Source organism: Orcinus orca, chromosome 10, assembly GCF_937001465.1.
Source record: "Orcinus orca chromosome 10, mOrcOrc1.1, whole genome shotgun sequence".
In the NCBI taxonomy this organism is placed as follows: Eukaryota; Metazoa; Chordata; class Mammalia; order Artiodactyla; family Delphinidae; genus Orcinus; species Orcinus orca.
Window position 1 is genome coordinate 42,260,372 of NC_064568.1, and position 16,935 is coordinate 42,277,306.

General features: G+C 45.8%; 1 protein-coding gene across 1 annotated transcript in view; it reads right to left on the minus strand.

The window, feature by feature from the left end:
- Positions 1–378: 378 nt before the first annotated feature.
- EXOSC7 (exosome component 7) overlaps positions 379–16,935 on the minus strand; it is a 29,383-nt gene continuing 12,826 nt past the window's right edge. Inside the window, exons 4-8 of the mRNA XM_004283834.3 lie at positions 14,787–14,952; positions 9,550–9,620; positions 4,848–4,971; positions 3,634–3,789; positions 379–620 (exon numbers count right to left, since the gene is read on the minus strand). Coding sequence (XP_004283882.1) covers positions 516–620; positions 3,634–3,789; positions 4,848–4,971; positions 9,550–9,620; positions 14,787–14,952 — 622 coding nt within the window. The 3' untranslated portion in view covers positions 379–515. The remainder of the gene's footprint in view (positions 621–3,633; positions 3,790–4,847; positions 4,972–9,549; positions 9,621–14,786; positions 14,953–16,935) is intronic.

Consider the following 16,935-nt stretch of genomic DNA (forward strand, 5'->3'; position numbering starts at 1 on the left):
GATCTTTCCGGACCGGGGCACGAACCTGTGTCCCCTGCATCGGCAGGCAGACTCTCAACCACTGAGCCACGAGGGAAGCCCGAATTTACATTTTTTGTGTGTGATTCTTATTTTGTAGGCTCTACAGGGGAGAAAGATTGACAATATACATATCATAAACATTTCCTTTGAACCATTTTTCTGCTAGGTCTTGATGTTGTTATTCTGATCTCCTGTGGCAGGTGGTAGGTCTCCCTGGGGAGGCCTGTGACCAGAGCCCTCGCATTGGAGCAGACCTCTGCACTTAGCTGTCATTCACTAGACAAGGGTCAGACTCCCTGAGGGGTCACCGAATGGCATCTTGGCTTACAGCTGAGGAACTCTAGCCATATCAAGCCAGATCATAAATCAGACTTTAATTTTACATGTACAAATGTTGCCTTAAATTCATAATAGTTAAGAAAAATGTACACAGAATTCAGCTTAAAAGGAAAAGTAGAAAACAAACACGTGGCAGTTGGGGGTTGATGTGCAAATCATCCCAGGAATCCAACTTTCTGTCTCTTGGGCCCCAGGCTTTCCTCCTTGTGTAGAACGCTCTGCAGGGAGGTGTGCAGCACCTTGCCCACGCGCTTGCTGGTCTGCAGGACACAGAAGGGATGGAAGAGGGCACAGGCCCGCTTGTGAGGCACACACACTCTGACCAAGAGAAGCTCCCCGCCAGCTAGCCATTGTAAAGCTGCACGCGTTCCATCTGCCTTACAGGACTTTTATTTAATTAACAAGTCAATATAAAAACAAACCCCAAACCCCGACTACATAGTAGTTGCATTCTGGAAAAACCTCCATTTTGAAAAAGGGAAAAAAAAAAAAGGAAGAAGAAGAAGAAGGCAAACCCCAAAGCAGCAAGCAACAAAGGCTGCCTCAGTCCTTAGCTGCTGCCACTAGAAGCAGCAAAACTGTCAACCCAGTCAGGTCTTGGTTACAGCCACTGTGCTGCAGTGAGAAGGCATGGGGAGGCCAAGTGAATCCAAAAATCTGTCTGATGAAGGAACAGATGGTGCTGTGGACCCATGTTAAAAAGCAGTTTCTAATTCACCTGCCACCAAAGGAGACCTGCTCAGATAGGACCAAAGTCAATACCCGGATAGAGTCTTTGATGTTACTGACATGCAGAGATGCTAAAGGTGTGAAATGTTGGAATCAAGACAGGTCAGGAGGTCAGACAACCCACAGATTTCCTACACAGCAGAAAGAAGGGGGCCCCGGCAAAAAAACCCAACTATACAACAAAAATCTTTCTTTAGGCAACTGTTTTTCCATCCCATGAATCAGGTGAAGAATACAGTGAACCAACTGCAAGTCTCTTCATCAAGCCTTCCACGTTCCCATAGCAGTTTTAGTTTCACCTGTGCCACTGGTTCCATTCCCAACAATGTCAGGGAGAAAGGCACCCAGGCCTTGGCCCCCACCCCAATCCTCCTAGTCATAGGTGGATTCTCCCTAGGGCTGTGTGCCTTCTCCCCTGACCCCTGACTATAACAAGGGATGAGACTCTTAAGAATTACGGAAAACTCATATGAAGAGAAGATCTCAGTCTGCAGGCTGGGGAGTGATCAGTTCTGTGAAATGCAAAGTCAGGGTTAAGGTCCAAAGTGACTTTGGGAAGATTTTTATCATGACGTTAGAAAAAAGAAAAAATGTCCAAGTTGATCGAGTAGAGGAACTGATTATTCACGTGAATGAAGGCAGGGAGAGGAGAAGAGGAGATGAGACAGACAGGACACCAGGACTTGAGAAGTCTGAACCTGGACTTGCAGGAAAGAGACTGCAGGGGTTGGGGGTGGCAGCCGCACAACAACCTGGGTTTCTAAGCTCTACCACGAGCGGCATCTCCAGAATGCTGCCTCCCCGTGTGAGGCAAATGGTGAGACAGGGCCTCAGGGCCATGGTCCCTCTGAGCAGGGTCTGCAGACCTCATTCCCGAGCCCCAGGGGAAGACGAAGCCCAGCTCACTGGACAGCACTCTGGTTCTCCCACCCATCCATGGCTGACCTGGTTTATGAGGTTAAAATAGCTCTTGGCTGGAGGCACACAGTCCAGGTTTGAATCCTACCTCCCGCATTTACAAGCTGTGAAGCCTGTAGGCAAGTTCCTTATTCTCTACGTGCCTTAATTCCTCGTCTATAAAAATAAGGGTAACAACAGTTTCCTCACGGGGTTGTTGAGGAGTAAATGACACGATATTATTTAAAGCACTAAAAACAGGGTCTGACACGTAGTAAGCACACAATAAACGTTAACTATCATTTATTGTTTCTGTTGTTGTTTAGATAACTGCAATTCTCATCAAACTCTCCTGGTGGGGGGATGGGGGGGAATTCCTTCGAAAACAAGATTTGAGACCCACTCATCTAGAGGCCTCTGGTAGAACTTATTATAAAGCTTTTTAAGAGCCTTTGTTTAAGAAGAACCCTTGTTGCCATGCACAGTTGGAGACACCTGAACTCAGGGTGCTTAATGGGGCACAGAGTAGGAGCTGACACTTACTGCAAACTGACGACACGTCAGACGCTCTGACACGTGCTTCCCCTCCACTCAGCCTGCCCACCCCTCACAACACCTGCAGCAGCAGGCACTACTACTGTTGTTATCCCCATTTGCAGATGAGGAAACTGTGGCCCAGAACCCGCATTTGCAACCCGGGCAGTCTGTCTTCGGAGCTTATGCTTGGGCCCTCAACACTATACACAAGGCCAATTTTTTGCTTTCAAGTAAGATGACAAAAATAACAACAGACATTAAGTGCACAGTAGTGAGAAGTCACTATTTCTAGAAATGAAAGAAGAGTATAGATGACCTCTGGGCATGTGTTGTGAGGCAGTGGTTAACTAAAGCAAAAAACTGGGGCTGGCTAACTCTGTTCCTGGCAATTCAGTCAGTCAGTCAGTCTGTCAGTCTCAAAGTCCTCAAAGACTTCTGGAAAGTCAAGGTGGACACGAGGGAAGGAAGGTTTGGAAAGACACAGGTCAGCATGACCTGGTCCCTGCCGCAGAGGGGCTTCCAGGCCAATGTGGGGGACAGACCTGTCGACCAATCAGTACAGAGCAGCTGGAAAGCACCCTAGTGGTGCTGCCAGGCCTGAGGAGACCTGAGGGGAGCAATCCGCCAGTCAAGAGGATTTCCCACCTTTCCTATTCATCTCCACTTAAACACTTCCAGACCCACGAAGAATGGGGAGATGGCCATCCTTCAGCCCCCTGGCTCCACCTCCGCTCACTCCCTTCAAGGGATGGGAAGCAGTCAGCCAGGATTTCAATTCCCTCATCAAATCACAGAAACTTGGGATTTGGGAGTTACAAGTGACTCTTCACATTATCAGTCCAATATTCTCATTCAGAAATGTGGAACTGAGGATGAGAGAGGGAAAGGATAAGAGACTCTTATGAGCAGGTTGCCACTTCCTGGTCCAGAGCCCTCACTGCCACCACCCTCAGCTAGCTCAGCGACATCTGGCTCATACCAGCTGCTCTCCAAGCCCCAAGCCTGGGGTGAAGGGGGCCAATGGGGAGAATTCCCACAGCGTGACCAAGGGGCAGGAGGCAGCCAATACTCCCAGCCAGGTCCAAGCACCTGCTTCAGAACCAGTCTCACCTCCATCATCTCGAAGACGCTCTCTGGGTCCAGGCTGCCCTTTCCCACTTTCCTCATGCATGTCACAACTCCCTTGCTGGTCACGGACACCAGCAAGCTGGCCAAGGAGCAGGCCTCCTCCTGAAGAGTAGCATCCACCACGTGCCGATAACCAATCTGCAAAGTCAGGCAGCAGTGCACGTGCGTGGGCAATGCACATCCCAGATCCCCACTTTTGAGAGCCTCGTGGAGGGAATATCTAAACCAGCAAAGAACCTGTATCTCCCATTTGGGTCTTATTTTAGTTCCTGCTCATATGGAAAATATTTGAAGTACCGTTCGATCACTCTATCACAGGCTACTGTGTAACCAGTGTAACAGAAGCATGAAATGGAAATATGGGGTAGGGGGAAGGGTGGTTGGCATTATAATTCAGAGACCTTCCAAGTCAGAGGCCAACCAGGGGGTTTCTAACAGGCCCCTGGAAGTTTCACTGATGACAAAGATGAATCAAGAGGGCCCATGCTAAGGGACAAGCTCAAGAATGAGTCAAGGGCAGGTGGCTCCAGTCGTCCCAATGCTTCACCAGAGCCTGGGTGAAGCGATTCTGGTGGAATTAAACCCGACCAGTTCAGTCTGATTTTTATATAACGAATCCTGCGTGGAGTCAGCGACAATCTCAGCCAAAACAGGCCTCTTTGCACAGCCTTGGGAGGTGCAAGTTACACATCAGCATCAGCCAGGTGTTATGCTCCACAGGCCTCAGTGCTAATGGAAAACCCACACTTGTATTAGACACCCAGGCCCTGCTTCAACCCCCTTATTTCATAGATGGGGACATTAGGGCCACAGAGGGGACAGTGTCCACCTTTCAAGCACCCTTTTACTACTCAAGCAGCATAGACACCATAGAGTTGAGAGAATTAAAGGAAATATGCATTCAGGGTGTTTTGGTGAAATGCCTGGTAGGTAGAAGGGGCTTAGCAAACTCTGGCTACTGTTACTGTGAACCCACTCGTGTGCTCCTGGGACCAGAGCCATTATCTTCCAGTTAAAAAGAAAAGAAAGAGCTGCTCGTGGTAGTGGTCTCTAATATAACAAAATTATTTGATTTGGGTTAAGACTACTATATGGGTTGTGAAACTATAACTTCTCAATCTATTAGGTAACCTTAACGGGTTGGGGTTGAAGGAGATCCACAGGGAAGACAAAAACCATGAGATATAAGCTCATACTTTGCACAGGGTGACGATACAGGGGACATTCTCCACACTTAGCTGGATGCAGTCATAGGGGTCGTCAGACAGTTCAATGTCCTTCAAGCCCTCTTCATCTTCCAGAACACGAACTCTTGGTATCCTAGAAGCAGAAGCACAATTAAAATTCCCACTAACTGAAAGGAAGGATGATAACTTCTTTTTCTTGAGTTGGAATCCCTGTGCCTCACAAGATGAAGTCATGGTATGCCTGAGCTCCGTGTCAGCCCTGCCAAAAGTGTACAAGTGACACTGAGTGCAGTGAGGAAAGGAGGTCTTTTAAAAAAGGATGCTAGGGAGGGACTTCCCTGGCGGTCCAGGGGTTAAGACTCCACGCTTCCACTGCAGGGGACCCAGATTCGATCCCTGGTCAGGGAACTAAGATCCCGCATGCCACATGGCCGGAAAAAAAAAAAATGATGCTGAGGAGAGGGAAAGGGAGAGGGGCTAGAAAGAGGTAGGGGATTAAGAGGCATGAAGTACTATGAATGAAATAAATAAGGTACAAGGATATATTATACCACACAGGGAATATAGCCAATATTTTATAATAACTTTAAATGGAGTATAACATATAAAAATACTGAATCACTATGTTGTACACCTGAAACTACTATAATACTGTAAATGACTGATACCTCAATAAAAAAATAAATTTAAAAAATAAAATGTAAAATGATGCTTAGTCAACCAGATATCCAAAAATGAATCCCAATCCCGACCTCTCACCATACACATACCAAATGGACTGCAGATGTAAAGGTGAAAGATAAAACAATAAAGCTTTTATAAGAAAAACTAAGAACATTTTCAAGACCTTAGAGTAGACAAAGATTTATTGAATAGGACAGAAAGTACTCACTGTAAAGGGGAGAAAAAAAATAACAGATTCAATTATATTATAATTGAATACACACACACACACAGGCACATCTTGGAGATACTGCAGGTTTGGTTCCAGACTATGGCAATAAAGTGAGTCACACGAAGTTTTTGCATATAAAGTTATGTTCACACTATAGTGCAGTCTACTAAGTATTCAATAGTATTTTATCTAACAAAAAACCAAAAAAAAAAAAGACAATGCACATACCTTAATATAAAAAGACTCTATTACTAAAAAATGATAACCATCATCTGAGCCTTCTGCAAGTCGTAGTCATCTTGCAATGGTAACATCAAAGATTACTGATCACAGGTCACCATAACAAATATATGAATAATGAAAAAGTCCAAAATATTGCAAGAATTATCAAAATATGACACAGAGACATGAAGTGAGAAAATACTGCTGGGAAAATGGCACTGATAGACTTGCTCAACGCAGCGTTGTCACAAACCTTCAATTTGTAAAAAACGCAGTATCTGCTAAGCACAATGAAGTGAAGTGCAGTAAAACAAGATTTGCCGGGTTTCCCTGGTGGCGCAGTGGTTGAGAGTCCGCCTGCCGATGCAGGGGATGTGGGTTCGTGCCCTGGTCCGGGAAGATCCCACATGCCGCAGAGCAGCTGGGCCCGTGAGCCATGGCCGCTGAGCCTGCGTGTCCGGAGCCTGTGCTCCACAACGGGAGAGGCCACAACAGTGAGAGGCCTGCGTACCGCAAAAAAAAAAAAAAAAAAAAAAAAAAAATCAAGATATGCCTCTCTGTGTGTGTATAATATATATTAAGATTATGAACTTCTGTTTGTCAAAAGGCATTATTTGGGGAATTCCCTGGTGCTCTAATGGCTAAGACTTCATGCTCCCAGTGCAGGGGGCCGGGATCAAGTCCTGGTCAGGGAACTAGATCCCACATGCCACAACTAAGAGTTCACATGCTGCAACTAAAAATCCCGCATGCCGCAATGAAGATCCCACGTGCTGCAACTAAGACCCGACACAGCCTAAATAAATAAATAATTAAAAGGCATTATTTGGAAACTAAAAGATAATCCAGAGTGGAGAAAATATTTCTCTCTGTGTGTGTATGTGTATATAAACTAACATATTACATAAAGAATTCCTACCAAACATAAGAGAAAGTCAACACGACCCAACAGAAAAATGGGCAAAAGACTTCAACAGGAACTTCATGAAAGAGGCTATTCACATAGCCAATAAACATACTGGCTATGCTTATTGCCAGAAAGGTGCTCAACTTAAATATTCATCAGGGAAGTGCAAAGTAAAACTAAAATGTGATACCAAGATATACCCACCAGGACGGCTAATACTAAAAACACAAAAAGAAATCCAAGGGCTGGCAAAGATGCAGGGCAACTCAGACGCTATACACTGCTAATGGGAGTATCATTTGGTAAAAGCACTTTGGAAAGCTGTTTTGCATTACCTACTAACATTATCTGCAATAGCTCAAAACTGGAAACTACTCAGATCCATCAACAGAAGAATGGATAAATAAACTGTGGCATATTCACACAGTGGAACACCCTACAGCAAAAAGCAAAGTATGACTACAGGCCACAATACAGATGTCTCAAAACATAATGCTCAGTGAACGAGGCAGACATAAAAGAGAAAACACTGCATGATTCCATTTATATCAAGCACCAACCAATCTATTGTTTTAGGACTGTGGTTATCCTCTGTGGGTATAGCGACTTGCATGGGGGTACAGGGTGGGAGGGCTTCTGGGGGGCTGGCAGTGTTCTGTTTCTTGAGCTGGGTGCTGAAAATATATTTGAGCCATAAAGTCAGTTCATTCCAGTGTGGGGTGGAGCCAGGAAGGAAGAGGTGGTCCAGCCAGCAACTGTTATAGAAACAGTGTTGGTGCTTTTCCCTGTGCCTCTAACAAAAGACCCTTATGATTCAGCCTGCTGGCCATCCCTACACAAGCCAACGTCCAGGGCAAAGGAGTTTCAGCCAGAGAATGTCCACAAGGACTAAGGAGTCCTGCCAGGGTCTGCCCTGGATGAAGTCTCCATGTCAGGGGCCCCCAGGGTGTAAGTACTAAGTAATATCCTATTTGAACAAATCAGGTAACCAGTTTGAATTTTGGCATGGTAAAAAATAAGCGTACACACACACAGACACACACACACACACACACATACACACCCCTTCCCAACCCTCTGGCCACAATATGGTTCAGCAGAAGGGCTAGAGGATACTGTCGAGAGAATGGCCTCTACCCTTCTAAAAGGCCCTGGCTGTACCAAAGGTCTCTCCATACACTAGAGGGACCCAGTGCCTTGCCGAGTCCGCATCCCTTGCTGCCCGCAGGGCTGTTCTTGCTCTGGGAATGAGACTTGCAGCTATGGCCATGACAGGTGTCCTCCCCATCCTGAGCAGCTGGGTTTATCATCCTGATGTACAGTTTGCCCAACACCTCCCCCACAGCCAAACAGCCTCATCTGGTTCTACTCTCCCTTTTTGCCCTGGTGCCCATGGAAACCAGCTGGCAGACAGGAAGTAATTTCTGACGCTTGAGGTACAACAGATGGCGACTTCCTTTCTTCTCCAACGGAGCCCAAGCCCAGGCTGCTGCTGATGGCATCTGGTACTTGAGCCCTCACAGTGGCCACAAGTGCCAGGCCCACCCTTGACTAGTGTCAGCCAGGAGTCTAGTGGCACAGCTAGGGTTAAGGGACTCTATAGCTTTCATTCTCAGCAAATATTCCATCCTGCAATTTCTGACCTACATTTATTTATCTTTGTTTTTGTTTGTTTTGTTTTAAATTGTGCAAGTAGTCTAAATTCACCACAGAAAAACTCTAAAATACAGATAAATTTTAAATCACCCATGATATGAGCACTTGAAAATAACCACAATGACCATCTGGGGATATATATATTTACAGACATACTAAATATGCTGCTGTGTAGATTTCAGTCCCCTATGTTGGGACATTCAGGTTGTTTCCAACTTCTCATCACTACAAAGAAGCTGTGATAAACATCTTCGAATAATATCTTTGCTCACTTATCCAATTAATTCCTTAGGCTATATCCCTAGAAGTTTTAATCCTCATTTTCAAGTACCCCAGGACCCCCCATTACCATAATGTAAGCTCTCTCATGGAATGAACACCCTCCTCCACATATTTATTTTCAAATGCTGCAAACTTTCCTCAAAGAACCTTGTGCATAGAGAAGGAAAAGGCCGTATCATCAAACAGTCAGAGGGAATGTCAACTCCAAGAAAGCTTAGTGCCATGTCCTCTGCTACACAGCCTGTCTGGGAAGCTGAACCACAGTGGCATCATCATTTCCCGCCCTTAACTTAAACCAAACAGCAGGCTGCTACCCTGCTTTGAGAACATTCACGTGTCCAATCAAGGAGTATGTGTCAGGCACTGTTTATGGCGCTGGGGAGACAGCAGAGTACAAAACAGGCAAAACCCCTGTCTCCATGGAGCTTTATCTAGTGACAGTATTTGGAAAACTGACTGTGTCTCTGGTTTCTACTCTTTTTGCTGCTCTGTAGTTTTCTAATATTTTTCTATATGGTACATGTTTACTTATGAAAATAATAATCCAAAAAAATAAATACAGAAATATATTTAGTTATAACTTATAAAATCTGTTTTCTGAAGCTTAAAATTAAATACCACCATTGTCAATGCTGAAACACCTTGTTATCTTCTCCTACGAGCTCCAGTAGCAGTGCCCTCAGTGGTTCATCACAGGTGGCTGCTCAGGTTCTCCACGGGCCCAGGGGGCTGTTTCCAGGAAGGCATACCTTGTATTGAAGAGCGCAGCCTTTACAGCAATGGAGATGGCATCAAACAAATTTCCACCACATTCCAGGAGCTAAGGGAGACGGGGAGTGAGGGGGAGAAGAAGAAGGTAGCATCATTTGTTACTTTAAGTATTATCCCCAGTAAAGGACACTGGTTCCTGAGAAGTGCCAACCAAGTGTTTACAAAGACAAGAACGCGTGGCTGCTCTCCCGGCTCACTGACACACACTGGCTCTTCACCCTAACCGCACGCGCTGCCTTGTTGCCCTGGCTGTGCTACCACCACTCAGAGGCCTCAGCCTGTGGTGCAGCTCCTCAGCCAGTCAGGCCTGCACTGAAGGAGGAACTCATCACCTGCGTTTTGCCCCAGGTAACTCTCAGTTGCACTTGGCAAGTGTTACTCTCATCTTTGCTAACATATGCCTGGCCTCCAAACAAGTAAAAAATGGCGGCCACTGATGCTGCAGCTGCCACCAGGGCCATGTTGATTAGTGCAGTTACTACTGCACGTAATTACCTATGTACATCTGATGCTCAAACACCTAACACTCCCTGTTCTACATTAAGCGTAGTAACAACTAAGGTCTTTCACACGTTTTTGCCCATGAGCAAAAGTGTAGACTGTACTCATGCGCTCATTGAACGGGGAGGGTTACAGCGCATTATTAAGAGGAAGGCAACACATCCTTCTTCCTTATTTTAAAGAAGCCTTGGCCTGAGTTATGGAATAAAGCCAACAGGAAGAGAGGAGAGGAAGTCACATGTAAAAAGAAAAGTTGTGTACTTCCGTGTGTGTTTGTTTATAGAGTCTATCTCCTCTTCATCTGAACTGTCAACTCGTGAGGCTGGACCCTGTTGGTTTTGTTCATTCCTTTATCTTCAGAGCCCAGGAGGAAGGGCTGCTGGGAAGGAGGAGCCTGGTGATTATGGAAGACAGGCAGGCCCTAAACCCAGGCCTTCCAAACTCTACTAAGAATCAACAACCACACCTGGTATGTCTCATGCACTTCATTCATACCCAGTGCAAACTCTAATTCCCGTCTTTAAGCTTTCTGGGCAAACCTCCAGTGCAGACACCATCTTTCCTACAGCCTGGTATAATTACTGCTTATTAGAATATAATCCCCCAGCCTGTATTACCAACTGGCTTTGTAACTGCAGCTTGTTTGTCTAGCAACTGGACTAGCTCTCCTGTACCCTGGTTCAAGTACAGACTACAGCATGGCCCCCACCTCTGGCTAGACTCTTGCGCCAGACAGTCTGGTTTGATTCCTATCTTTGCTGGGTAACTGAATAACCCGGGGTGGGACCTAACATCTCTGGGCCTCATGGAGGGTGAAAGTCACACGATCTCCCAGAAGTGTTGAACAACTTAGTATCTGTAAAGCCCTTAGAAGTGTGTCTGGCACATAGTAGGCGTCAGCTAAGTGTTTTAAGATAAATACTAATTTGCTCTTTCATCTTCCCATTGTTGTCCTCACAGACTGTCTGAGTGCATCTGCATGTTCTCCATCTTCACTGTTGACAGCCCAGGTTCCTAACCCTGGCTGTGCAGGGTCAGGGAGCTTATTAACAATGCAGGGTGAGGGCCTGGAAACTGCTTTTCACTCCAGGTCCTAGGTGGTCCTGATGACTGGCCAGGGGTGAAGACCACCGTTTTACACTCTGCTGCCCACAGTATCTGCTTTATGCAAGGGAAGTGCTAGATAAATGCTGACGTCTGCTCTAGCAGCTGTGAGGCCTCCAAGCTGGAGAGGACTTGGAGAGCACCTCGGCCAACCCTTCCCTGACAGGTGGGCTCAGGGGCCTGCCGGCCAGTCAGAGCTCTTTCTACTGTCCTGCACCACGTCCCGTTAAGGCCGGACACAAACACTGGTTTTCAACATTCTGGCTTATCACCAAAAGATGAAATCGAGAGGGCAGAATGCTGAACCCTAAGTATCTGCTGAGGGGCCCCCGAAGGGCAGGCACCCAACTCCAGGCCTCAGCTTGCCTGCCTGGCTCCTCACAGGGTACCGCACGACAAGGAACCCAGGCCGGGCAGAGTGCGTCTGACACTCTTCTCGGCTGCTTGCTGGCCAGGTGTCCTCCGAGCTTCGGTTTCCCCCTCAGTGAAGCAAAGCCATGCTTCTCTATAGGGTGGCCATGAGGACTAAATGAGATCACATCCCTACATCCCTGGCACATAAGAGGTGCTCAGAGACCCTACCTTCCTCTCTTCCTGCCAAGCAGGCCCAGCCTAGCTAGAATGTTTCTGCTAAACACAGTGGCACAGCCAAGAAGCAGGGGTAGACTGGGGGCGATGTGGAGACCCAAAGCAGCCTGACTGGGCTGTCTGAACAGGCCTACTCGAGCTGGGAGGAAACAGGGAGGTGCCGGACAACTAGTGTTACAGAGAGACTGGACTGTGGTCCCAGAGAGGTCATAGGTGTCCACCTTCGCTGAGGAGAAAACCCCTCCTGTAACAGAGGTGGGGCAGGAGCAGAGCTGAGGAAGGGGAAGGAAGACACACTTGGTCACAGATGCACCTCCCGTCAGATGCACAAATACTACAATGGCTCTTTTAGGGGAACAAGACAACTTATTCTGTTAGCCTCTGAGGATGACGGCCTTCTTTTCATAAGGTACACCTCCAAACCATACTGCTAGGAAGTACAGCGTACCAAGTAGAAAACCTGCCTCCCCACAAAAATCCTGCTCCTCCTGGGTTTCCCCGCACTGTCCTCTCAGACACCCGTGTTGAGCACCTCCTGGTACCACACACAGCCACTGCCGGGTGCTGCAGTGGCTCCTCCACTCCACCTTCCCTCCCATGCCCAGTGCCACAGACCACATGCGGGTCTCATCACCACTCCTGGGGCCCCTCGCAAGACAAGCCTTGTGACCCACCTCCCCACCACAGGTCGCCTGTACACCGTCAGTGCAATGAAGTCCAAAGCTATCCCACTTGGGGTAAAAAGTATGCCACTAAAGAACTGTGAAGAGCAAAGATGAATGAAGTTTCCATGATGGTAAATTTCTACTCTCATAAAATAATGCAACTGGGGAAAAAACCAATACTGGAAACAGGTGGATCATCTGACTATAAGGTTTCAAGTAATTGTGCCTGCAATAAAAGAATGAAAGCATGGAAGGCTGCCCAGTGAATATTTGTTTGAAAGATGGGCTCTGCCTGAGGACTACCCAGACCAGTTGGTAAAAATAAATCACAGGAGATTCATCTTTTGCAATCCCAGTGATAGGACTGGATTTCCACCATTTTGCTTCAACATGGACTCAATGTATTCAATGTATTTTTAGATGTAGGACAAAAACTTACTCCCCAAACAAAAGCCTATCTCCTACCTCACATGCATGAAGTACGTTCCCACCAAGGCAGAAAGCAATTATGTGAATGACAAAAAGTAATCTACCTCATTAATAATATAATTTTAAAATGCTTTTCTAATTCATTAAAAACTTTTCTGAAGATGACAACATTTCAAAAGCTCACATCTTCTTCCAAAATAAGTAAAACCTTTAAAAAAATATTAGAGAAGAAATCCAAATGCAAAAAGTCTTAAAAAGAAAGGCCTGGGACTTCCCTGGCAGTTCAGTGGTTAAGACTCTGCCTTCCACTGCAGGGGGCGTGGGTTCAATCCCTGGCCAGGGAACTAAGGTCCCACCTGCTGCAGGGTGTGGCCAAAAATTAAAAAAAAAAAAAGAAAGAAAGGCCTGCAGGTGACCAAGACACAATGCACCCGAGACACTCCTGCTCACCATATATCCCTGCTCATGGAAGCAGCATGCTGGTTCTAAGCTGAGATAACGTCCCTATGATGTTCACCAGTTTTTCAAGAGGCTGCGCTGAGAGAACAGGCTTCTTGCCTGAATCAAAAGAGCATCAGGCCCCCTCACCAGGCCAGCCTCCTACCAAACCACAAGTGTGCAGGGCTGCACCTCCCTGGGCAGCTATGAAGCCTGACTCTTATCGGTAATGACTGTAGGCTGCCAGTTCCCGCCTCCTCAAAACCAGGACGTGTAAAACTACCTGCTTGGTAGGAATCAAACTACAAATACATCCCGCTTACCAGAGGTGAGAAGAAGCAAATGGACTTGTAATTTCACTATTTTTATCCATTAGCATCAGCATTCAGAACAGCCCTAACCTGCTAGACCATAGTAAGCACTGCTCTCTTTGGGTTAGCTGTGCCCATCTATTATCAAATTAATTTAAAAGTATCCAGAAAGCCCTGCCCTGTTTCATGCAGGGCCGACAATTATAGACAGCTGGGCTGTTCCTTGCATGAAGTTCACTATCAGTCCACAAGATAGGCTTTATCTTCAGATTCATTAAAGAACCTGTTTGGTCACTGGCTTAGCCCTGTGCCCTCAATATGAAGTGGAAGATGTAGCCACTAATCTCAAGGTTCATAAAATTAAATGAAAAGGAATAAAATAGACCCAACAAAAGCCTGTACATGAACAAGAGAATGGCAAAAGTAATCACAGCTGTAAGAAAAGTTACTGCCAATCGCCAAAAACTGGGCAGACGAGTATTTGAGAGGGAAGCACCAGGAAGGAAATGGAGGGCTAGACTAGAAAGACTCCTGCAGGCGCAGACTCTGGAGGAGGGAGGAGGCAGGGCCTCAGGGGCCTCACTCGGGAAACGAGGGACTCAGAGTAGCTGGGCTACAGGGTGTTTTCGAGGGAGGATGGCTTGGTGAGGTCACGAGCCAGCTCTGGCACTAATCAGACCTGGCTTTGAGGCCCAGTACCACTACTCACAAGCTGAGACCTCCTGGGCTAGTTACTTGACCTCTCTGTGTCTTAGTTCCCTCACTTATAAATGGGGAAAACAAGTGCCCACTCACAAAACATTTGTAAGGGTTACATGAAAATGCATGTAAAGAGCTCATCATCTTTCCATTATCCTTCTTGTCTAAACTCTGCCCATCAACTCTGTTTGGCACCATCTGGAGAGCATCTCTTGTTTTCTTCTCCCCTGACAGCCTCCGTGGATAATTTTAGGTGTTACCATGACATGACTGTAACTTTACTGTAAGATGGCATTATACCTGCACTACTATGTTGTATTTAATTTAAAAATTATTACAGGAGACCAATCTTTTCCCAACTAACCTCACCCTGGAAATTGAAAGCATTCAACTGAAGACGGAAAAAGCAGTGGGAGGAAAGTAGGCCAACTGGCTTCCAACAAAGGTAGAGTATGGCCAGTACAGCAATGTGATACTTACTAGCACATCCACGTAGAGAATCCAGCAATGCTCCCGAGGACTAATGCACAGGGACTTCAGGTCGACGCTGCTCTTGTTGTTAAATATCCGGTAGAGGGTGTTAGCAATCTCTGTGCCAAGGTCATCACCTCCCCGACCTTCAAATTCAGGGGTAGCATTGGCTGAACTATATAGAAGGGCAACAGAAAAGGGGTGAGTCTTGTCGAATGCAAAGAGCAAAAGGGCAGGCTTTGTTCCAGTTTCCCTGGGGGATGCTGGAAGAACCAGGACTATGAGGAAAGTCACTGAAATGAGGAAAGGATACATCTGACACTTTTCCAGCCTCTAGACACACGCAATGAGCCAGGCCAGGACCATGTTCTGGATGTGTCAGTGTATGTGGTGGGAGTTCCCACTGACTTCTACAGAAGCCATATTTATCCAAAGAGAAACAAGAACGCTGGTAAGATGAACCTCAGCCAGTAATAACGGACACTCATATCTTGAGGGTATAATAAAGACTCTTCTCTGGCAGGCCCAGAGAGGCCTAGAGAATCAGTCTGGCCTACAGAGGGGTTACATTATATACACCATCCCTAGATGATGATATGATACTCTCAAAACAAAAACCACAATGTAGGTACAATAACTTTCCTGGAATGATTTAGAAGATATATATATATATATAACAGTATGTCAGAGTTATGTTATTAACTTTAGATTATCATGGTACTGAAAAGCAGGAAAATAAGACTGTTGGCTGATTTAAATATTAGGTTCTCTCTTTTACTTCATTTTTCTAGAGAAAACTTTTTCCTTTTTAGCCTCTTTAATTTTATGCCAAATCACCTCAACAAAGAATGAACAAGCATTGACATTCGCCACCCTAAGCACTACTTAAAGTGTTTAACAGGAAATTTTTGAGGGTTCTGGCTTAATGAAAACAAATCCTTAATACACTTGTGACATATACAAACATTCCAGTAATCATTTTATTGTAATAAATAAGGCTTAGAAAGATAAGAAATCAGTTGTTTTAGTATGGTGTCTACAAAATCACATATTGAAGCTTTCTGGTCCTCATCCACCTGGAAGGTCCCGGGCCCCTGTGCTAGGCACTGGAGACCTAGAGACTGAGCAAGGCAAATGCAGACCCTAAGTCAGCAATTCCAATTGCTGGGGGGAGTCACACGATAGTGGGCAAACAGGAGTAGGGGGTCAAGAGGGATGTCAACCAGTGTTGAGGGTTATAGGAGTCCTTGAACCTGAAGATGAGTAGAAGCTGGTCAGACCACAGAAACGCCAAGGGGATTCCAGGCAAAGCAAAACCTATGTGAAGGCTCAAGGCTGTACCCACCCCATCTGTGTAATGCTGAAAGAAACCTCACCTAATATATTTAAGTGTCCCTTTTGTCTGGTCCATTCTAATATAGATGTAAGATGAATCCTAAAACAATGAGAGTGTATCGTTGTATAATAACTTTGCTACTCTCATAGTGTTCCCTTACTACTATGAGCCAGCAGAACCCCAATTTAAAACCCCTATGAGAAACTTCATTACTGTCATAGCAACCTCACTGTTCCCTCACTGCCTCTGCCAGACTCGGGCACTAAGCCATGAAAAGAAGCTCATTTATGGTAAAATAATCAAGTCACTAGAGACCAAGTTCATTATTTTGCACCGCTAGCAAAAGACAACCTGTTTCTAATTTAAACGCTAAGCCATTAAGTCCCATCTTTTAAGTGTTTAAAAACTGCATCTAAATAGACCATTGTGTAAACAAATCCAGGCAGAGATGCTTATGCTTAAAATGTTGACCTTTCCCTGATTACAGTGGGCCACATCCTCCTGGGAGGGGCTAATTACTGGGGATTGCCGCACTAACAGCCCGAAGGGATGGTTTAAGAACTTCCCAGGCCCATCGGCTAAATAATCTACCTACCAAACCACCCCCCATTGGTTTTTTTTTGACACTGGGCTGGTTTAAAGTGGAAAATTTTCCCATTTTAAAAGGTTTTTCTTTTTTTTCCTTTTTAAAATACAGGTTAACTCTTTCAGCATAGCTGGTGGCCAGAGAAAGGAAGGTTTAGATGCTCAGGAGATTACGGAAAGCTCCTGCTCTGGACTCTCCCTGAATGTGTAATTCAGCATGCTTGGCTTGTAGCCTAA